This window comes from Toxoplasma gondii, chromosome VI, assembly GCF_000006565.2.
Source record: "Toxoplasma gondii ME49 chromosome VI, whole genome shotgun sequence".
Taxonomy (NCBI): Eukaryota; Apicomplexa; class Conoidasida; order Eucoccidiorida; family Sarcocystidae; genus Toxoplasma; species Toxoplasma gondii.
In genome coordinates this window covers 861,541-882,238 of record NC_031473.1, presented here as the reverse complement: position 1 = coordinate 882,238, position 20,698 = coordinate 861,541, and the positions used below count along the sequence as shown (strand labels likewise).

Here is a 20,698-nt window from a genome sequence, read left to right as displayed (position 1 = left end):
AGACAGTTTACTCTCTGGAAGCTCTTAGTAAAATTGCTTGGAGCGCTGCAAAGCAGCTCTGCAACAATACGCCGCCTGCTGTCAGTCCGTCTTGCCGACGTGAAGCTGAAAGGAGCTGGCAGCTCCGGTGACAATGCTCATGCATCAAACTGCAAAAAGAGACTTGGCCTGGAGAAGACGCTTCAGGGTACATCCTTTGTGGCCATAAATTAAGCGGATGCCATTCGTGTCTGATGCAGGTATAAGTTTATCCCTACACCCATATGCACTTGCGCGATACTTCTTACTACTCCGCTGGCATTATTGGCCATCAAGGGCAAAACAGGGATATTGGAGGCAGAAATTCTGTCTAACGATTTGTCATTTCCACTGAAGCAGTGACGAGGACCTATCTGAATCTGTGTCTCTTACAATTCGCGAGGTAGATGCATGGATTGTAACACGAACAAGTGTATGGGGAGGGACATTTGAATCATCACTGGCAGTGCTGAGTGGGTGTTAAGGTCGTTACGTGCTTAGCACAGGTTCCTGCTCATATATACACTTACAGCAAGAGCCTGTTGTCGACGGGGCTTGGTCTAAAGAACTGGGAAGGTATTGTGCCTGGCACGTTTTGTCAGATATATATCAGTTTCAGAGAAATGACGTCATAGTGTAGAACACGTAGGTTTCCATGGAAGGTTTTTTCACGGCTACGGGTTGTGCGTCCACCGAGCGGCTGTTAGCCACAAGCGCATACGGGAGTTGGTGACGAAGCGATCCTCACAGGAGAAAGCGGCAGAGATAATTGAGGCTACAAGCAAATTTCTCAAGCCTTTCTACACTACTTTATATCCAGAATTAAAAGCCGTGGAATCTATGTGGAACGCTGTCATGTGCGGTTATGCAAGGTTTTACTTGCTCAAGTGTGCTCGCACCACGTCTCAACAGTAACAGGTTCCACCGACGTAGCACCACTCACTTCCTGCGATATGATAGCATGTCTTGAAGCCGCCGGCACTGGTTCGGCAAACTGTGCTGAGTGAAATCAGCCATCGATGCAGAAAGGGGATGTATCTCAACGGACGGTATCAACCTAAATGCTGGGACTACACTTGGACGCTTCCCACTCCAAGTTCAAATCCATACCAGCAATGGTGATACCGTTTATGAGGACAGGTTTGATGAAAATAGTCATCAAGTACTTCTTCTACTGTTAGTCTCACTTCAAGCTTTTATACAGGAATGCTGTTTAACCACCCAATAAAACATGTTTGCAGAGTAGGTGAAGAGGGTTTCATAACGCTTCCTCAAATCGTACGGACCGTCGCTGGTGGGGCCCCCCCTAAGTCGAACGTGACAACTTGGCCGTGTAGAATCGGCCACTTAGCACTGCAAACTAAAGAACTGAACTTCGCTGTAACACCGCAGCCATTGCCGTACCGACAATGAGTCCTTCGGACGATTTAAGCGCATCAGTGTCTCGTTTGAAGTATGGCAGGGTACGGTCACTTGCCTAGCGTGACGAGCAACACTACACAACGCGGCTTTGTAGTAATGTAGGAAAGCATGCGCCATCATAAGTGCTTCGGGGCATTTTCTGGCTCTCTCAGGATATTTGTGACTCTCGAATGCAACCCTGGCTCGTCGTGCCTTTTGTCTTCAGTTTCCAGGTACAGCCAGACCAGCATCAACAGTCAGACTCTGGAGAGTGTAAGTCATGAGACTGTCAGCCTCGAACGGTCTTTTTGGACGCGTTGGAAAAACAGGGTTAGTCGGCCTCCTCGAACGCCGCGCCACGCGTCAACCCCCGCTGTTGCTGCCCGTACCGGTTGCGCTGTAGTTACAGAGAGGGATTTAGGATTGCAGAAACAAACGACTGAATCCGCCCTTAGCCCCTCACAGCCTTATCGCTTGCTTCTTATAGCGTGTACGGGCCATTGTTTTGATGACCTGACACCTGCGCCATAGTGACTATCCAACAACAGGACTAATAGCTCAACGTTGGTGCCACCACGGGGCAAGTGCTCTCCCGAACTGGATTGATGAAGGGGAACACACTCTATCTTCAGCCATGATCCATCCTTGTTCTGTGCTTTGACCAGCAATGACCAAAAGAGTCTCAAGAATGGTTCACGAGCTCGAATTTATTGGCCAATCAAGGACCATGGCTTGCAGGTTAGCTGTGTGAGGGACGTGACGTACCCTTCACGTGCTGGGACGTATGGCCTGTTCACGTGTCAATATCTCAACTAAGACAGTCTTATTTTTTCTGCCTGTTTTCGACACCCTCTGAGCGAAAAGGTTACGAGGCTGTATTGGCCTGACTGCAACAGGAGGAGAGGTATAACGCTACTGGAACTCTCACCTGTCTGCCGCCTCATTGACCGCAGCAAAGACCTGGTGTCTTTAAACAACTGTACTACACTAGCCTTGTCTGGTGGAATGTTCGTCACTGTCGAGTTGTGAATGTTACACGTTGCTGAAAGACACTTGCGAGCTCTGACCCCAATGTGCTTGCACGCGCAGGAGATTCAACGTGCATTACGCACTTTCCTGAGACGTGCATTCTTCCCTGTCTGCTTATACAGGGCCCTGGCGTGCACGGTAGTGGGGAATGTGGCGTTATCGCGCCGCTAGTTCCTTCAAACAGGGTAGGAAGGTACTGGCTACTGCGTCCTCGATCTCTACAACATTTGATTTACCTCTGACGGCAGAATGCATGTCAACTCTTGGGATAGAGATTACTGAACTGAACCCCTCCATATTATCAACACAGGCTGAATGCACAAAGACAATCGGAATTGCGTGAACTCACGAACAGGAAGTAGATAAGTAAACAGTTGTTGCTGCTTTGGGCATCGACTGTCATTCGGCACCCACTTGCTCGAGACATGTTAGGGACTGACATTTTCGTCACCTGCACTGTTTAAACCTGTCTTGTATTTTCGTTCTTCATGGAAGAAGTACCAGCTCCTATCAAGGCCCAACCTTGCCCACTTTTTGAGGTCAGTTGCTGTCGTAGCGGCACAACGTGGGATACGGCAAAGGACACCCAGACAACATCTAAGATCCGTATGCAACCCGACGTACTCTTCTTTTCGCGGCTACCTTTGTGAACTTCAGGTGCTACAGAGGTGAATGGAAGGACAACAAACGTCATGGATTCGGCATCCAGACATACCTCGATGGTAGTACGTATGAGGTATGTCTACCAGTCTCATGGCTATCCCAACACTCTGCACAGTTTCCTTCCACTGTTGGTCTTATCTGCGTGTGATAAAATACCATACATGGACGTGCGTATAATACACATATGCCCCTTCGATTGAGATTGGCACCAGCATTGACAGGTAGCTGGATAACATACGCATGTACGCCACCCAAAAGATGTCTTCATATGCCACTGAGAAATATAATTAGTTGGTGTCATTCGTATATACAAAACACGAGCAATACTTCGAGCATTTGCCCCATTCCTTTAAGGCCCAGCTGCGTTGCTCGTGTTAAGAAAGTGTTTCTCCATGGGAACAGGTTGATCACATCTTCTGCCTTGCAGGGCCAGTGGCGTGAAGATCGGAGGCATGGACACGGGATAATGTGGGAAAAACTCCCGTCATCGAACTTGTGAGTGAACGAATGAGTCAGAGGCTTTTGTCATCCCTGTCCATCGAAGATAGGATCCACCGGGAATGCTTGCGTCTTCCCGTGATGACCGTATGCGTCGCCTCCCAGAAGTATTTCCATGAAACGCATCGATTGTTTCCTGTATAACGAAGGAAAATGTCCTATGTTTGTGCTTGCGCCTTCGTTGGTCAACAGTGGCTCCGCTGGTTTTGCTGCTGGAGCACAGGTATCGGCGAGCCTATTGTGGCCAGTGGCAGCGAGACAAGCAGTGGGGCGAAGGGGAGGCGCTGGATGCGGACGGGGGAAAGTAAGCTCTGACACATCTGCAGCGTTTTCTACCGTTTTTGCGTGTTATATATTTATAACGAAGACGTGTGGACGTAATAAAAACATCGCGATGACCTGACAAGCGTTTCACACGCGCTGGGACTCTGCTGAAGGTTCGAGTGACCAGAACACACTGCTCGTGTGAAATATGCAGACCCCTCCATCCTTGGAGCTGAGTTTTTTTTTCGCATGGCTGCACCTCATTCCTACAGACATCTAGACATCTTCGAGCTTGCAAACACACTTACTCGTGTATTAGCCCCACTCACGGACCACGTTAAATGGGGAAAATACTACGTCTGAGCGGCAGTATTATCCTCTTGCTTTGAGAACAGATACACCGGCAGCTGGCGGGCAGGTGAAAGACACGGCTGGGGCGAGGAAGTGGACACCAATGGCAACGTATATACCGGGAGCTGGAGAGACAACATGAAGTCCGGAGAAGGCGTTATGAAAATGTGAGGCAAAGAATCCCGCCGTGTGGACACTCCGGTGCCGTCCAAGGTGAATAGAACCGGCTGACATGGCAGTCGCCAGCAGCGAGCAAGAGGCCGACGAAACCCAAGTGTGGCACACGACGAGTTTCGTGTCACGTATTTATGCCGTTATAAGCACTCTGATATTGCTCTCAAGAAATCACCCCGTAGAGCGCCTCTGTGTCATGACATACGCCTGCGCTGCAGTGCTCATTCCCAAGAAGTTGTTCTGGTACCCGGAAAAGCACCATGGCGATTTCGTTTCTCTTGAGTAATGTTGCCTTTGGAACACGGTCGTACAACGCAGCCTTCGTAAGGTTTGGACGCTTTTTATTTCCCCTCACTTTCTAGAGAGTCGCGAAGCCCGTCGTATACTCATTTTCCTATGGAGTTTAACTCTTTTATAGATTTTATCTTTTCTGCTGGTTTGCTTACGAATTCTACCGTGGGCGGCAGTCCATGCACGCAATTTTCTATCGATGATCCAACACGTACACAACTTGATAATGCATATATGTACATCGTCGTACACCACTCTGCTTCCTGGTTTCTTTCGTGCCCGTGCAGGGTGAACGGAGATGTTTTTGAGGGGACTTTCGTTAGGAACAAAAAAGTGAGGACCACACGAAACCAAAAAGGGAGATTTTGAAATACATTTCACTCGCTGACAGGAGAAACTCTCTCTCTGTTGTTCGTGCGGCTACGGAATTACCAGAATGCCCTGTGAGGAAAACTGGGAACAGACACAAGACCTGCCTTTTTTCCCGTTACAGGAAGGGAGAGGAACATATACGCACGCGTCTAAGAGAGTCCGCGTAGGAGAATGGGCAGATGACATTATGGTCGCTGGTAAGAACTTTCGTGCCTTTTGTACTTCCCACTACCCGATGCTCCTACTACTGAAGCAGGATACAAAAACAAATCAAGGGGGGAACGCACATTTTCCTTTTTTGGCAACGACATTTCGCTGGATTTGTCTTAACGGTTTTCACTGTAGGGCTGGCAGTGTGATCAAGTGAGATTGCGATTGATCGAAATGAAGAAACTAAATATGTGTGGATTCTGGAGGGCCGAAGGCCAGTCTGAAAGGATACACTAAATTGTGTTTCTACGGTGTGATGACACTTTAGGAGGCAACGCTTTCTGATGAACAAGGCGGGTGACTTGATACGCCAACCGAAAGATTGTTTCTATTGCCGCAAATTTGAAGGCGACCCCATGTGTCACATCTGGATTTTGTACAGGAGAGTTTTGGGGTGTTCCATCACCCGCTCTCAGTCCTAAGACGGCAGAGAGCTTGCATCGTCAAGGCTATTTGCCTGTTCCCTCTGAGCGCACAAGCAACTCCACCCATGTTACAGAGTTCGCTTCCCAAAGGCAGAATGACTCAGGGTCGAACTCTTGGAAAAACGACAGTCAAGAGTTGGCGCATTCGGGTTTCAGTGCCTTTTCACCCATTACGCAAGATATACAGTTCGTAGACCAAGAGGAACCAGAAATACCTCTCCCTTCGCTGTCTCTTTTGCATCCGGAAAGAGTTCTGAATGACGCTCTAGCAAGCGTCCGAAACTTGCGCAGGCTCTACAGAGTCCAAAATACTCCTGTATGGCTAACACCCTCCCACTTTTTTACGCAAGAATAATCGATCCCTTGCTATTCTGAAACACGGTTATCTGTCCCGTGTGCTTCTGAGTGTATTGCCGTAAAGGAATGCTCAACCATCTCTGCCGCACAGCACTCATCAGAGGCGACACTTCAACTGCTGCCGCCCCGGTCTCTTTGCTAGAAGGGAGCTTCGGACAGGCACGTGACACAGTATTTTCTTTGTTCCGACGTATCACAGCTTAGCTTGCTGCTATCGAGCGATGATATTGAAGAGCTGAAGGAATCTTTCTCAAAGACAACAACGGTACGCGTGAGTGTTCAATGCGCGATAAGTGTGTGTTGAAGATGTAGCACAACGTTCTGAGGTCGAGAACAAATCCGGGTGTTGTGTTCAAGATGACATAAGATATAAGAAAACCAGCACACCAATTGATCAGTTTCGTACAAGGTCGACATCTCCAGTTTGATTTCTAGTTTTCGGCGAAGGCGATCTAACCACAGGTTTTGCTGACGTAGCGACCACAGCCACACGCGCTAAGAGAGGCGTGCTTCTCGACAGGAAGCACACGACTGTGTATCTGCGTTTCAACAGGTCAGTTTCTTCCTTAGCAAGGAAGGGTTAAGTTACTTACTCCACAAATATAAAGTGAATTTATCAGGTGAGGAATGAGGCGCACACACAAATGTAAGGTTACCAATATTTACGGACCAGCAGTGCGAGGCGGATGCCACATCCGAGGTTCAGAACACTAGGGTACCTGCTGAAAGTTCATGGCTCCTCGAATTTTACACAGACGAAAATAAGTAACTTGGCCCCTCCTCCCCACCATTCGCTTTCTTACCAGTCAACCTTGTTTAAGTGGGAGAACTGATTCACCAATGAGAGGACTTGATTGCTGTTCCGCAGAAGAAACGCTTTATCACAGCAGTGACAATCGAGACTTTTGCAACACACGCCATTGTGGTGAAAACACACGGAAACGGGAAAGTGTTTGCCAGGGAAACGAAATCGCCGGCGCTTCTCTTTTTCTCCACTCACTTCTACGGCAAAGTGTAGACTCTCCAAGTTCCGGTCCACGGCAACGGCCCATTTCTCTGTGAGCTTTCCTGTTTGCGCGGTCTCGGTTATTCCGGAAAGAACCATTGCCCCGTTTAACTAAGTCTGACAGAAATCAACTTTGTTTTGGAACCGAAAAGGCGACCTGTATCGGTGCGTCGGCTCTGGAGACCGTTCCTACTGCTCTGCATACTACTGCTGTTCGGATCCTTCCCTTTTTCACATCGGCTGGAGGTACACTCACATGTGAGTATTTGACGCCTTTGAATGCCGGAACGCGTACCAGACGCGGCAAGATGTGCGTTTCACGGGTTTTGTGTAGCTGGCTGTTGCTTGCTGTCTTTAGGAGCAGAACTAACGTCGCTTTTTGACGCGTTCAAGACATCCAGGTCTTGTCCACTTCCTCGCTCCACTCAGAAAACTGGAGGGATTTCTTCTGAAAAGGAAAGCAGCCTCGGGGCTCTTGGGTTTCCCCAGGTGGGCGTACAGTGCTTTCTCCTGTTCCATAACTGCTTTTGTGCACGCAGACAAAAAACATCTGTTCGGTGCATTCACTCGCCAGTGCTTTCGTTGGAAGGAAGGCCGAACACATAAGAGCAGGTTTTTGTCGCATGCATGGCTTCGCACATAAAACGCCCCTGTGACTCCCTGAACATGCGATCCGATTTTCACCTACTGCGCTCCTCTAGCTAGCATTTCTCGTTTCTGTCAGGATATACACGCTCGGCCACATCACATTTCCGACAGCGGGAGTGCCCCTGACGGTCCTGCCACCGAAGACCCGGAAAAAAAGGAAACATTCCAAGTGTTTCCCCCAGAAAAGGAAGGCCTGGATTTCTCGAGTTTCGCCCGCCTCATGGTTCTTGTGCGGCAGCAGCAACAGAGAGAAGAGCCTGCGTAGCTCTGTCAGACTGCGACACTCGACACTCAGTCGCCTAGCATACAGAAGGCACGGGTCCAGAACGGACTCTGTTGTGTTTGAGGTATTCCACGTCCACGGGGAATTGAGTTTCTCTACTCTTTTCCTATCCTCGAAGTTTCAGCCACCCCATGCGCGCCACTTGTCTCCGGGCAAGTGACATCGTACAAGTTCCAGTAGTTTGCGCGTTTTTCATCGCGGGGAGTTGGCAGTTTCAAACAACGCATGCGAAAAATACCTTCGATGCTACAGTGTGGAGTTTCAATGCAACGACTGCATGCAAGTGTACGCTGGCTGTGCCGCACTACAGAGCATCGCGGCAGCTGCGACGGCAGACGGAAGGTAAAGACACACAAGAACATCTTGTCTGGTTTACTCCGAAAATGGTTCGGTTCCCTAGCTCGGCTGCGCTGTTAGTCATCCTTTCTATCCCAGCACACAGTTAGCTTCAGGTTGCAAGAACACATGATACATATACATCAGTGTTATATTGTAAACCTGAGCGAGGACGAGACACTGCCCCGTCTCCCGACAGACACGCGCAAACAACTGACTGTGTGGTGTCCATGTCAGTGAAAGTCGAACGAAAGAAAAACTTTGACGGTAGTTTTTTTTGGCAGCTGAATGGAAGAGTTTTCGTGGCAAGAATCTTGAACAGTTCCAATCCGCCACTCTCCGCACAACTGATACGGGGGAAAAGATGGATAAGGAAGTACGGTACCTCTACAAAAAAAGCGTGTAGGTATGCTTGTTAGACTCCAACGTGGAAAGCAGAAATATGGACAACCGCCTTGGCTGGCCGCTGCTCACAGGAGAGGGCGAGGCACAGCTGGCCAGAAAATCCCAAGTACAAACAGAGACTTGGTAGAAAACAGGGAGGTGCAGAAGAAGAAAGCAGTGCTCGCCCAGCAACACAGACGGAAGGAAAACAGCGACACAACCAGTCTTCATCACTGCAACCGTTTTAAAAATCTTCTCCTCTGGTAGACTTTCTCCCCTCAACGGACCTATTTAGAGGCATCCACCTGTTTTTCTCAAAACAAACAGACAGACAACTTCAAGCTCGATCGCTTGTGAAACGTTCAGTTACTGGATGGAAAATCGGTTAAAACTCACATCAGCGCCGCAGGGCCATAGGCTCTGGAGAGTTCACTCGAGGATTCTCTGCCGTCGGCAACGGCGAACCTTGACCCCAACTGATGTGCCTCGCGAGCCTCTGGAGAATTTTCAGATGGAGAGGATCCGGTCGTGCATAGCTTGCCTGAAAAAACGCAAAAACGTTCTAGGCATCCCCCGGCTATATCTCAAACCCGAAGAAAGCGAATGCGCTTCCTGCAGACACCGTTGAAAACAACAAAGACCACTAATCACACCCCGAAACGCACACGAATACAAATATATATATATATATATATATATATACACGTATACTTATATAATACAACAAACCAAATATTTAAATAAGGTGATGATATTTATATAAAGGGCATTCCAGTGATTTTCAGCATGAAGGTAGCGTCGAGCTTGTGAGTGTAGATCCGCATTCTATCGCAAAATGTGTGGACACGCTTGGAGAAACTTGTGGCATTTCCATTTCGCTGCTTACTTTGAGCGGGGGACCGAGGGCCTTCTGGCGCAAATACTCCTGATACAAATTCGGCTGCCGCAACGCAGAGGTGGACACGGGCTCCGGCATTGCACTTCCTGCTCAGATTTCGAAAAAAAGGCACATAGAGGAAAAATGCACAGGTGTTTGGTTCCATACGTCGGAGTGCATACGCTACAGAAACATGCACGAGTACAGACAGACTCGGCGAACTGCGGTTCTCGAGATTCCGTTTTGTCTCCGTCCTTTCGTGAAGAGTGAGTCCGTTTCGGAACGGCAAACCTACTACATGTACGTATAGATCAGCGAGACGGGTGGACGCGTTTAGCGGACTTACATGCAGACATATGCTGGTGGAAAGAGATATTCGGGGACGACGTAAGAAGCTCTCTGTGACCGACTTTCCCCGCTAACTGTCTACCTTTGGTAGAGCCAACCTCCAGAAGGTTTGAGTGGCAAAAGGAGTTGCTCGTCCGTAGAACGAACATCATCGATACACGCACAGGCCCAGCATTTTTACCTTTTCTTTGCCACACTTCCTGTGGCTATAAAGAGTGAAAAGCTCCAAAACGTCCCTGCTTACCGGAAAGCTTCGAGATCCGCACACACTCGCCGTTCATCATGAAGCGTCTCTTGACCCGCGTCGGCCGTCTGCACACCCACAGCGCCGCAGCGACTTTTCCTGGGCACTTCCGATTGACATCTGTACGCAGTCTACGCTTCCAGTTTTGTATGCATCCTAAAGTCTACTCGCGCAAATTCGGCTTTGTCCGAACACACTCCCGCGAACAGCCGCATGCAGTTCTTGAAAACAATCACGACTTTTCCAAAGACGCTCACCCGCCTCACTTCGTCCATACAGTTGCTGATCTACGCATGCCACATTTTTGTACGCAGATCCGTAAATCAGCAGTCCATAGTGACGCATATACCTGCACATATACATCTATACCTATATAAATATATACATATATATGTAGTAATTGTGTGTATTCACATAGTGTGCTTGTTGAACATCTTCACACGCTTGCATGGATATACGACTGCCGGGGTCTGTGTCCAGATGCTCACGCGAATTCGAGGTTTTTCTTACTTGACAACGGGGTCGAGGAGGGCGACGTTCGTAATGTGTATAGGCATTTCTTGCGTGATTAGCGAAGCGCCGACGCCTGGGTTCCAGAAGCTTTTCTTCTAAAGAAATAAGAAATCAGCAACACGCAAATGCGAACAGCGTTCAGTCCGAAACTCTGCCTACACACTCCGACTGTATACGCAGAAGGCTCTCTGCTGTTCCTGGGACTTGGCGGCGAAATACACGGTCTGCACCTCGACTTCTCCGTTCGAGCGGAGCTGGAGCTTCTCTCCAAGTAAAACCTCGAGAGCGACAAAGTCGACTGAAAAAGCTTTGTCAACCCAGACTGAAAATTCAACTTTAGTCGCCTCCGATAACACCTCGAAAGACCCCACACGATACCCTGCCCCGTTTTTCGTTTTCTCATCGTATGATGACGATTTGTACTCAGCCTAAACAGAAGAGGGCGAATCAGACACCTCCGCTGTGACCTCATGCTCTCGAGTTAACCCGTGGCCAGGCTCCCCGTTTGACACTGAATCGTGAGATTTTTAAGTTGAATTGAACACCTGGATCCGACAAAGCAGAGGCAACGCACCACAATCCCCAAGGGTCTGAAAAGAACACGCGAGGCTGGGACCCCTTGCACGCGCGATACAGTGGGAGTCCTCGGCTTTTTAGACAGAAACGACCTTCTTCTACAGCAAAATGAAACGTACCATGTTGCACCCGTCAACGACGACCGTGTTTCGCTTTTTGCTGATGGACAGAACGACGCCCTGGCGACCACAGTCGGGGCCATGAAGCACCTGCGGTGTACATACACCCGAGGAAGAGAGGCAAGAATGAGAAGGTGCAGCAAGCCACTGCTCACATTTCTCGCGCCCTTGCACCTTCCCCTTGCTGCTCCGAGCTCTGCTATTTTGACATACACGAGTGAAAAAGAGAGCGAGAAGCATCGGGAATTTCGTACGTTTACCGAAAAACAAAAGTCCAAGACAGAAAAACTCTTGCAAATCTGTTTCAACACATAGTGCAGCGCTGCCTCCTCTGAATTCTCACTCTGCGGTCTTCCGGTTCTTTCGCCTTTCTTCGCTTCACCCGGCGTCTCTTTGCTTTTTCCATCCTGCGGTTGTACTTTCGCGAGATGCATAGTCCATTTGTCTTTTTCTTTGTCCACCCTTCTTTTTTTGTTTTCTTCGCGACCTTCTCTTCTCTCTTCGCATTTCTTCTCTCTCTCTTTCTTCTTTCCTTACCTCCACGAGGTCGCCGACCTCCATGTTGAGGTAGTATGACAGGTCGATGGGCGCCGGTTGCAGCTATCGAGAGAGAATATAGCCGAGGAACGAACGGAAGGAAAAACAAACGGTACTGTGGATTTTCGAGTGACTCGAGGACGCGAAAAGGAACGGACGAACACGCATTGGAAGCGAAGACAAAACACACAGAAAAAACTTCAAACAACGCCCAACCTGTAGCCGCGACGATTCTCCACTTGCCTCTCCATCTCTCTACATGTCAAGGGACGGAACCAGAAGACCACACATCTCGCTATTTGGACAGGCAAACATATTCACACCCCCAGACACATACATACCTATATATATCTCTCTCTCCACATCACTATACAATACATACGTACGCATGTGTCTATCTACCTCTCTACCTATCCGCACCACCAGATATACAAATATACATATTCACATGCACGCACACAGATAAATATACATTGGCTGTTTCCAGTGTCCACTAGGGTGGCACTCTTTCGCCCTTTCGTTTTTTCGGTTTGACACTGGCTAGCTCCGTGAACGCAGAGCGCGTGGTGCGCGCGTGGCCAGTTGGGTGGCAGATGACTGAAAGATGGCCAAGAGAGCGACGGATGCGAAAGACATTCAAACGACACTCTGGTTGCCTATTTTGGAATGCCCTTTCTCACCTTCTCTCTGACAGGGAAGGGAACTGAAGGCTCTTTAGAGAACTCCAGGAAGGTCGGCGTCCACGGCAAAGGCGTCTTGCGCCTCTGCAGATTCATCACCTTTCGGTAGACTTTCACGTAACGAGACATGGCGGAAAAGTTGATGAATGCAAGACGAGACGGGACTGCGATGAGAAACGCAGATGAAGGAGACGCTTGTTGAACGGGAGCTCTGGAGACTTTCGACTAACAGAACATGCGCGCTGACAATCTGATCTTCGGCGCGAACACCACGTGCATCGACCTGCATGCAACTCGAAGAAGTCCACTCCCGAAGTCGAACGCGAGAGGCGAAACACACATGTAAATATATATATATATATATATGTATATATTTTCACTTGTGTGCATGCAGAAGGCCACACAACCTTACATGCACTTGCTCCGAGAAACGGATGCCCCTCCCTGAAAGACTGTCACGTAAGAGTCGGAGTCGACGGGAGTCTGATCTCGGCAGAGAGGGAAGCTCGGAGATTCCTTGTTTTTTAAAAGAAAAGCAGCGGCACTTGGGCGGACAAGCAAAAGCACGCCATGTAGACCTGCGGTTTCTCTCCAATAGACAGGCTGTCGGAACAGATTCTCCGATGTCTTCAACACCTATGCGTTGGCTGCATCTCCCCCTCGAAAAAAAGACGAAGGACTGAGAGCAACAAGCTCGGACTGGCGTGTTTCATCGAGGAGACAGACGAGAAGATGGACGCGAACTTGCCCACCATACACGAAGAAAAACTTGTTTCGACGCCTCGACCCTGCGTCCCGGCGTCACGAGACTGCAGGGAAGGAAGAGAAGAAACGCAGAACGCAGTCGTTCCATCAAATACTTCACGCCAACAGGAGAGGAAAAAGCGCGAGGCATGTACCGAATATGAGACGGCGTTCAGATTCGATGCGAATCGACAGCTGCGCTGTTAAGGCACACAGGAAGTGTCACCCACGTCGACGGCGTACGCAGCATCGACCTCCACGACGTTATGCCAAGGAAACTCTCAGAAATCCTGTTTCTTCACAAATTCTCGGAGGAACGTACACTTCGCGGCGCGCGCGAAAGTATCCAGTGAACAGGTGCCTCCAGAAGACGCCGTTCCAGGGTCGGAGGAAAGCGAAGAAAAGGCAAAAGAGACAGAGGACTAATCTTTCGACAAGACTCGACTCAAGGAGCGGTCGAAAAAATTCTCAAGAACGACGCGCGGAACCGGCAGAAAACGCAAGGCTTTCCCTTCCTACTCGCAGTTCGGGTCCTCCCCGAGCTGTTCTGCAGGCGTTGGTCTGTGACTGGGTGTTTCTCGCGGTGGTTTCGAGGATTTCCACACGTTTTGCACATCTCTTGGCGTACAAACGGAAGGCAGCACCTCTCTGCCCGGATTCGTCCGCTGCTGCGGGAGTTTCTCTCTCATTTGTCGCGTTTCGCGTCTTGCGAGGAGACTCCGCGGCGCCACGTGGTCAACGGGACGACGCAGCCGGTATGTCTCATTCACAAGAAAGCGGCAAACGGGAGAAGGAATGATGGCGGGACTTGCGTCTCTCCTCGAGAAGCTTCTCGCCGACCCTCGAGTTCGCATGTTGCTCACCGTATGCATGCAGCCCGACAGACAGTCGCATGCAGCTGTGCACACAAGCTGACGTGTTTCTTCCGGACTTCCTCGTGTCTGCGGCGAAAGGGCTCTGCCGAAATCGTCTCCACCGAGAAGAGGCTCCGCAAAAAAGAGTTCCTCACTTCTTCATCTGATTTGTTCCCCGGGCTCTCGTTCCTCCCTCTAGGAAGCCTGTGTGTGGATCTGGGGCGAAACGCTACAGGAGACTTGCAAAGCAGCTCGCAGGCATCTACAGGTGAAGAGAAACAAAGAGTTTTTTACGAGGTGTAGAAGTGCGTCTCTCGAATTCGTGAAAGGTTCCACGCGATTGCCTTCGCCGCTGTTGCCTCCAAGTTGCCGTGGGCGTGGCTAGCGACCACGACAGTGTGTTAAGCGCCTAGCAAAGGGGTTCTTTCCTTTTTTCGATCTCGAGGCTCGGCACTTTTCCGTCCTCTGAGAGAGGGAGCCTTCCTTGTGTTTCTTTGTTCGCTTTTTCAGGGACTAGCCGGAGGAGAGAAAACGCAGCTTCTGACTCTTCGGCCATCTGATCCGCATGCGAAGGCGCGCCGGTCACCAGTGTCCTGTCTTTCCTCGCTGTTCTCTGTTCTCTTTTCTCACTCTCAGGCTGTGCCGTCCATCGCTATTTTCTTGTGATCCTGTTGGTTTGCCTGGCGGCGGCTTCTCAGGCGTTTTAGGCCCTCTCTTCGTCCCTCTCTCTCTGCTGTGCCTCTGCGCCCCTGCCCCTCTCAACGGCTTGCAGCTCTTTTCTCCTGCGTTCTTTGTGGAAGAACGAGGAAAGAAAACACTGCGTTGCCATGGCAAGCGCGGCAGAGGACAGGAAGGGTTCGGGAACCTATGGAGGAAGGGAGGTCATTGCTCTCTTCGACCTTGATGGAACTCTCACAGAGCCCAGGCAGGTAAGACTTCCAGATTTCGAGCGCCGATTCGAAACGTCTTTGAACTTGTTTCCAGTTTGCGAAGGGAACCTTTTCTACTATCAACTCCTCTTTTCTTCAACTGCGTTTCCAGCTGAACACAGAGGTTTTTTCAAGGTTGAAGAATCCACTTGCAGACTTTCGAACCCAGTCTCGCGCGCCGTGGTGTTCCCCTTCGCGATGCGATGCGAGTGAGAGACGAAACGAAGTTCCACTTTTCCACTTGTCCTCAGCTCTTTTTCAAACTCCTAGTTAAATATCTTTCTGACGACCCAGTGCGCACACCCGCGAATCGACGCATACCATACACCCACATGGATATCCTGCTCTACATATACACACACATATACATATATATATATATATATATATATATATTATATGCATATGTGTGTGTATTTCTGTGTACATGCATCTGCGTATGCGTATTTGCATCAGTACATGCACTTCGCAGATTGTCGTTCACATTATATCGACTATTTCGGATGAAATTGCGTCTCCGTTTTTCGTTTTTCTGGGTGTGTGTCATTTCTGTTTTGATTCGTTGCCTGCGTATCTGCCCCGGGTGCTCGGCTTTGCGTCTTTGCCTGTTCGTTCCCTTCTCGACCGACTTCTTTGTGTCGCTCTTTCGCCGTTATTCTCGGCTCTTCGGGAGGTCGTCCTGCAGGATCTGACGGTTCTTGGCGCCCGACGAGAAACATTTCTCGTCACTTGCTCTCGCGGTTTCCTTCTTGCGCAGGCTGCCGAGCAGGCGACGCTGGACCTGCTGCAGAGGCTGCGCCAGACGGTCGCTGTGGGCATTGTGAGTGGATCCGACGCGCCGAAGCTGCGCGAGCAACTTGGAAGCGCAAGTGAGAGAAGAGTAGAACTGATTGGAAAATAAAAGGAAGAAGACGCTGGAAGCGAAGTAGAAGACCTGACGCAGAGGACAACTGAAGAGAGAATACAGGACATGTGAAAGAGAAGAGCACAGGAAGAGGGGAACGCGCCGGAGTAGAAAGGTTTCCGGCGCGAGAAAACATGGACAAAGAGAAGAAAAAGGCCAAGGAACAAAGCGTACGAAGAAGGAGCGTGAAGACACAAAAGAGAGAAAACAAAGGAGAGGAGGAAGGAGGCACCACGGACGCAGGAAAAGGAGAAGGAGCCGGAAGTAACGAAGGCGGTAAAGATGAGACAAGACGAGAAGCACCGAAGAGAACTCGGCTCACACGCGATTCAGAAAAAGAGAAATTCGAGTTCAACTGCGATGGTGGCAGGGTTACGCAGACTTTCCTGAATGCTTAAGTCGGCAAGGCAGAACTTGAATTTCCAGGCTTTAGGAACAAATGAATTGACGACAGTGGATGCAGAAGAAGGACACTCACATGCCTCCCGAGCGACGGTCGTTGTCGGTGTACTCTCGTTCTCAATGCATCTTGCAGCTTAGGTTTCTTAGTTGCAGCAGTCGTTGTACTTCGAGCACTTAAAGGCATCGCTCTAGCTTTTAGAGTTCCTGCAGAAGCTCCGCGTGCATTTGCCAGCGTTCACCATCGCGTTGCCACAGAACAGCAGGGTGGAAACTGGGGATGTTGCATGCTGTTCAACGGCCTCTCTTTCTTCGCGTTTTTTTTCAAGAAAGGGGGAAGCGAGGAATGTGAAGAAGATCCCAGAAACGGAGATGGCACGGGCGCATGCAAGTGATGAAAGGTGCGGTCAGTCTGTCGTTCCGCGAACTCGAAATAGCTCCGTTTCGTGTTTTTCCTCCAGGTTTCAGCTCCTTCGACTTTGTCTTCTGCGAGAACGGCTGCGTCGTGTACGAGGGCGGGAACCTCGTTGCTCAACAGGTGAGAGCAATGTCTAAAAGCCAACGCTGGAAAAGCACCGAAAAACATAAAAACAATTGGAAAACCCGCAGGATAAAAGGACGTCACTCATAAACTGCGATGCCTTTAAAAGTCCAAATGGTTTCGCCAAGCTGTTGAAGAAAAACAACGTTCCGCGCTTTGGGGACGGGTGTAGTGACAACTCTCGGCTTGCGGCGCCCGCGGAAACATGGGACAAAGACGAGAAAGAGACAAATAGGAGACAAGCGAAAGAGGAAACAGCGAACAAAGAAAAAGGAGAAAGAGAAAGAAGTGAGAAAGCAGCAGGACAAGAACGGCGGATGTGAGAAAAGAAGAGGGGAAAGAAAGAGAGTAGAAAGAAGGAGCAGAAAACGAGGACTTGCACAGGAGAAAGGAGACACAGACGAAAGATACACGGCGGATGATTCAGCAGCGAAAGACGAACTTTATTGGACGTCTCAAGGCGAAAAAGAGACTAACGATGGAGACAGAAGACGAAGGTACCACCTATAGGGGAGAGGCGCACATTTGACTCCTTTCTAGTGTATTAAAGTGTTTCCTTTTTCCTCGTTCGCCTGTCGAAACAAATTTGATTTCGCCTGCTGCGACCGCAAGACGGACATGCCAGTTGTTTCTGGTATAAACGACCTTTCATTTTCGCTTCTTTCCAGAGTCTGGCGTCTCATATTGGGGAGGAAAAACTCAAGGAAATCATCAATTTCGCTCTCCACTACATTGCTGATCTAGACCTTCCTGTGAAAAGGTAAAAAATTCTGAAACGGTTTCATCTTCCATAATATATGTATATATATATGTATATGTATATATATGCGTGTGTGTGTGTCCGTGCATTTCTATTTATGTTGTATATGTATTCATATTTCTGCGTCTATCGGTTGCCGTACTTAGTTTGTGTGTATGCTTGCGTCAATATATTTATTTTGTCTTCTGAATGCGTATCGGTATCCGCGTGTTTATGTCTGTGGTTTTTCGGATACGTTGGCCCACCGCGAAGGTCGTGCTGGTACTTGCAGACGATGTTATTTTTTTCGATTCCCCTTTGTGGACACATGCATGCACAAATTTCATTGCGTATGTGTGTGTAGATGGGTTTGCGTATTGAGGACGCGTTTGTTTGACAAGCAGGTCTCCATTTTCGTTGACTGTGTTTACGACGGGGAATTAGAACAGAATATCAACTTCTTTTTGCCTGGAGGTGTGTTACGTTCCGTACAGGTGTAGGTCAAAGGTTCCATTTGATTTCCGTCGTCTTCGCCGTTTTCGTTGGTTTCCTCTTTCTCGCTCCCGAGGCAGAGCCATCCGCACCTTTCTGTCTTTTGTTCATGTTGCCTTTCTCGAGGTTCTCCTGTTGGTTGTTCCTTCTTCTTCGTGTCTTCACGTTTTCTTCTATTTCTGCTGTGTCTCGCCTTTCTCTCTGCAGAGGCACATTCGTTGAGTACCGCCACGGCTTGCTGAATTTATCTCCTATTGGGCGCAGCTGCTCGCAGGCGGAGAGAGAGGCGTTCTTTGAAATGGACAAACGCGAAAACATCCGCGAGAAATTCAAAGCCATCCTGGAAAAAAAGTTCGCTTCGAGTGGGCTGAAATTCAGCATCGGAGGACAAATTTCCATCGATTGCTTTCCCGAAGTAAACAGAAGACGAAGGACCTTCTCTCCTGTAACGCTCAAATCTACTCACCTCCTATTCTTCCGCCTTCTTGTAGTTATCCACCACGCTCACGCACATATATATATATATATGTATGTCTATATATGCATGTATACGTAGAGTCGAATGAACCGATATAAATCGTCCTCTGTCCAATCTGCAAGTAACCTTTCATACGAATTCATGCGTCTGCCATCCCGCAGAAGTGCACCGACATCTGGACATCTGTTTATGGCTGTCCTGTATATTGACATTTCTTTTGTGTCCATGTACCGACCTGCCCATCCGCATCTAATATCATGTCTATAATACTTGAGTGTATATTTCATGCGGATATACGTTCTGTCTCCCTCTCTCGCTCGTATGCCCTAACGTCGTTCTCACTTGTACGATTTGTGGGAGTGCGGTCAGTGGATCTTTCCTCCCTTCGTTTTTTTCATGTGCTTCGCCCTCTCGCCTGTGCTCTCAGGGCTGGGACAAGCGTCTGGCGTTGCCATACTTGGAAGGCCGATTTGCCAAAATCCATTTTTTCGGCGACAAGACGTACCCGGTGAGTTAAGACTGTGTCTAAAACTCGGAACCACCCTTTCTGAGGTCCCCAGCTCTCTCTTTTTCCTGTGGCGTCTTCACGTACACTCAGACGGGCGTCTGCCTCTCTTCACTTGTTACTTGTTCAGTGCGGCGTCGAGTCCGCTCTTGCGCACTGTGTAGCCAGAACTCTTGTTTTCGCGTTTCCTGCGGCTCGGCTGGTCTCGTCACTCTCTTTACGAAGGGGTCTTGTTGGGAGGCATCTCGAAAGCGTTTCCGAATAAAAGGCGACGTGTGTTCTCAGGGCGGGAACGACCACGAGATCTTCGAGGATCCGCGGACTGTCGGGCACGCAGTTGCGAACCCGGAGGAGACGAAGCAGTTGATTAAAAGCCTCTTTGCATGCGATTGAGGCCGGCGGAAAGAGGGCGAGAAGGACATCGAAGGCCGCCGAGTGTAGTCGAGTTGAAAGGGGAAGAGCGATTAGCAGAGAGAAAGCGACAAGTCCAGGAAAGAGGAGAGAGGAGACACAAGAAGAGATGCCACAACAGAGAGAAAGAGGATGAGACGAGGGAGAAGGCGAAAGAATGACACAGAGAAAGCGAGGATAGCGTAAACGAAGATATATTATCGTAGAGGAAGGAAAAGAGAGAGAGGAAAGAAGAGAAGTACCCTCGACAGATACAGAAGAATGTGCTTGCTTCTCAAGGCGCACCAGAGGGACGTACGTCGTTTGTCGCTGTGTCTGAATTCTTTTAGAAGTGGATTTGTTTTGAAGTTGTTTTTTTTTTCAATCCGTAGCAGCAGCCTTCAACAAGCTAGCGACTTGTTTGTGTCTTTCGACATTTCAGTTCTTCCTCCAACTTCTCTGGAGAGGTCAGTGGACACTCGGAAGGAGGAGTCTGTGGAAGTATGGAATCAAGTGTCTTTTTCTTGTCATCTTACTTTTGTCTCCAGTTTTTTGTTTTCCCTGCACACGAGAGGCGATGGCCGTTCCGTCGGCGCTCTCGATTGAGGAAATTTATTTAAAATTGTTGAAAAAGGATTACAGGGTTTCGCGCATGGCTCTCACCAACTCGTGTCGTGTGCGGTGTGGGGTCGTCCCCGCTGCGAGAGCGGAGGCGCCCGAGAAGAGGGCGCGGAAGCTTTTCGCCCAGTGCAGGATGCAATGACGAGTAGAAGAGACGCACACAGATAAACAAGGGAAGGCGTAAACAGAAGACTCACACGTGCGTAAATCGAAGGCACTCAGATGGACAGACAGAAAGACATGCCCGTGCACACCTCGAGACAGTCCACACGACGCATGAGTAAAAAGCAAACACGTTTAAGAGTAGAAGAAGCCACACGAAGACGTACTTAAATTACACAGGCGTCAGCAGAAAGAACTCCACGCGTAGGAGAGCCACACAAGCTGGCGTTCAAAGGGTGTCTGTGTGTGTGAATGCGAAGGAAAAAAGGAAACTCCGGGATGATGCGACGAACGGGAATGCTGGAAACGCCACAGGAGACAGGCGGCGCCCAGGCA

At 49.3% G+C, this 20,698-nt stretch overlaps 3 protein-coding genes across 3 annotated transcripts; 2 read left to right on the top strand and 1 right to left on the bottom strand.

The window, feature by feature from the left end:
• Positions 1-217: 217 nt before the first annotated feature.
• Positions 218-7,684, top strand: TGME49_239730 (MORN repeat-containing protein; the record flags this gene model as incomplete). Its single annotated transcript, XM_018780565.1, has 9 exons — positions 218-239; positions 1,646-1,652; positions 2,085-2,157; positions 2,571-2,633; positions 2,944-2,987; positions 3,106-3,184; positions 3,539-3,606; positions 3,802-6,606; positions 7,634-7,684. 8 exons carry the CDS (start codon positions 218-220, stop codon positions 4,010-4,012), a joined length of 567 nt encoding a protein of 188 aa, XP_018637651.1. The 3' UTR covers positions 4,013-6,606; positions 7,634-7,684.
• An 869-nt stretch (positions 7,685-8,553) lies between these two features.
• Positions 8,554-13,212, bottom strand: TGME49_239720 (50S ribosomal protein l24, putative). Its single transcript, XM_002366570.2, has 8 exons — positions 13,017-13,212; positions 12,605-12,768; positions 11,925-11,987; positions 11,388-11,477; positions 10,690-10,787; positions 10,180-10,247; positions 9,597-9,694; positions 8,554-9,251 (listed from the first exon to the last, which is right to left on the bottom strand). Exons 2-8 carry the CDS (start codon positions 12,731-12,733, stop codon positions 9,108-9,110), a joined length of 690 nt encoding a protein of 229 aa, XP_002366611.1. The 5' UTR covers positions 12,734-12,768; positions 13,017-13,212; the 3' UTR covers positions 8,554-9,107.
• Positions 13,213-14,354: 1,142 nt separating this feature from the next.
• TGME49_239710 (phosphomannomutase) lies at positions 14,355-20,141 on the top strand. Its single transcript, XM_002366569.2, has 8 exons — positions 14,355-14,470; positions 14,713-15,131; positions 15,889-16,000; positions 16,896-16,972; positions 17,644-17,735; positions 18,414-18,621; positions 19,112-19,192; positions 19,475-20,141. The coding sequence occupies exons 2-8, from the start codon at positions 15,030-15,032 to the stop codon at positions 19,580-19,582; spliced, it is 780 nt and encodes a 259-aa protein (XP_002366610.1). The 5' UTR covers positions 14,355-14,470; positions 14,713-15,029; the 3' UTR covers positions 19,583-20,141.
• The last annotated feature ends 557 nt before the right edge of the window (positions 20,142-20,698 follow it).

Excerpts from the sequence above, each read along its gene's own strand:
- TGME49_239720 (XM_002366570.2), bottom strand. The coding sequence starts at position 12,733 with ATGTCTCGTTACGTGAAAGTCTACCGAAAGGTGATGAATCTGCAGAGG. Across the intron at positions 11,988-12,604 it reads CCTTCCCTGTCAGAGAGAAG|CTGCAACCGGCGCCCATCGA; the intron begins GTGAGAAAGGGC and ends CTCTCTCGATAG. Across the intron at positions 11,478-11,924 it reads AGGTCGGCGACCTCGTGGAG|GTGCTTCATGGCCCCGACTG; the intron begins GTAAGGAAAGAA and ends TGTACACCGCAG.
- TGME49_239710 (XM_002366569.2), top strand. The coding sequence starts at position 15,030 with ATGGCAAGCGCGGCAGAGGACAGGAAGGGTTCGGGAACCTATGGAGGA. Across the intron at positions 15,132-15,888 it reads CTCTCACAGAGCCCAGGCAG|GCTGCCGAGCAGGCGACGCT; the intron begins GTAAGACTTCCA and ends CTTCTTGCGCAG. Across the intron at positions 16,001-16,895 it reads CGAGCAACTTGGAAGCGCAA|GTTTCAGCTCCTTCGACTTT; the intron begins GTGAGAGAAGAG and ends TTTTTCCTCCAG.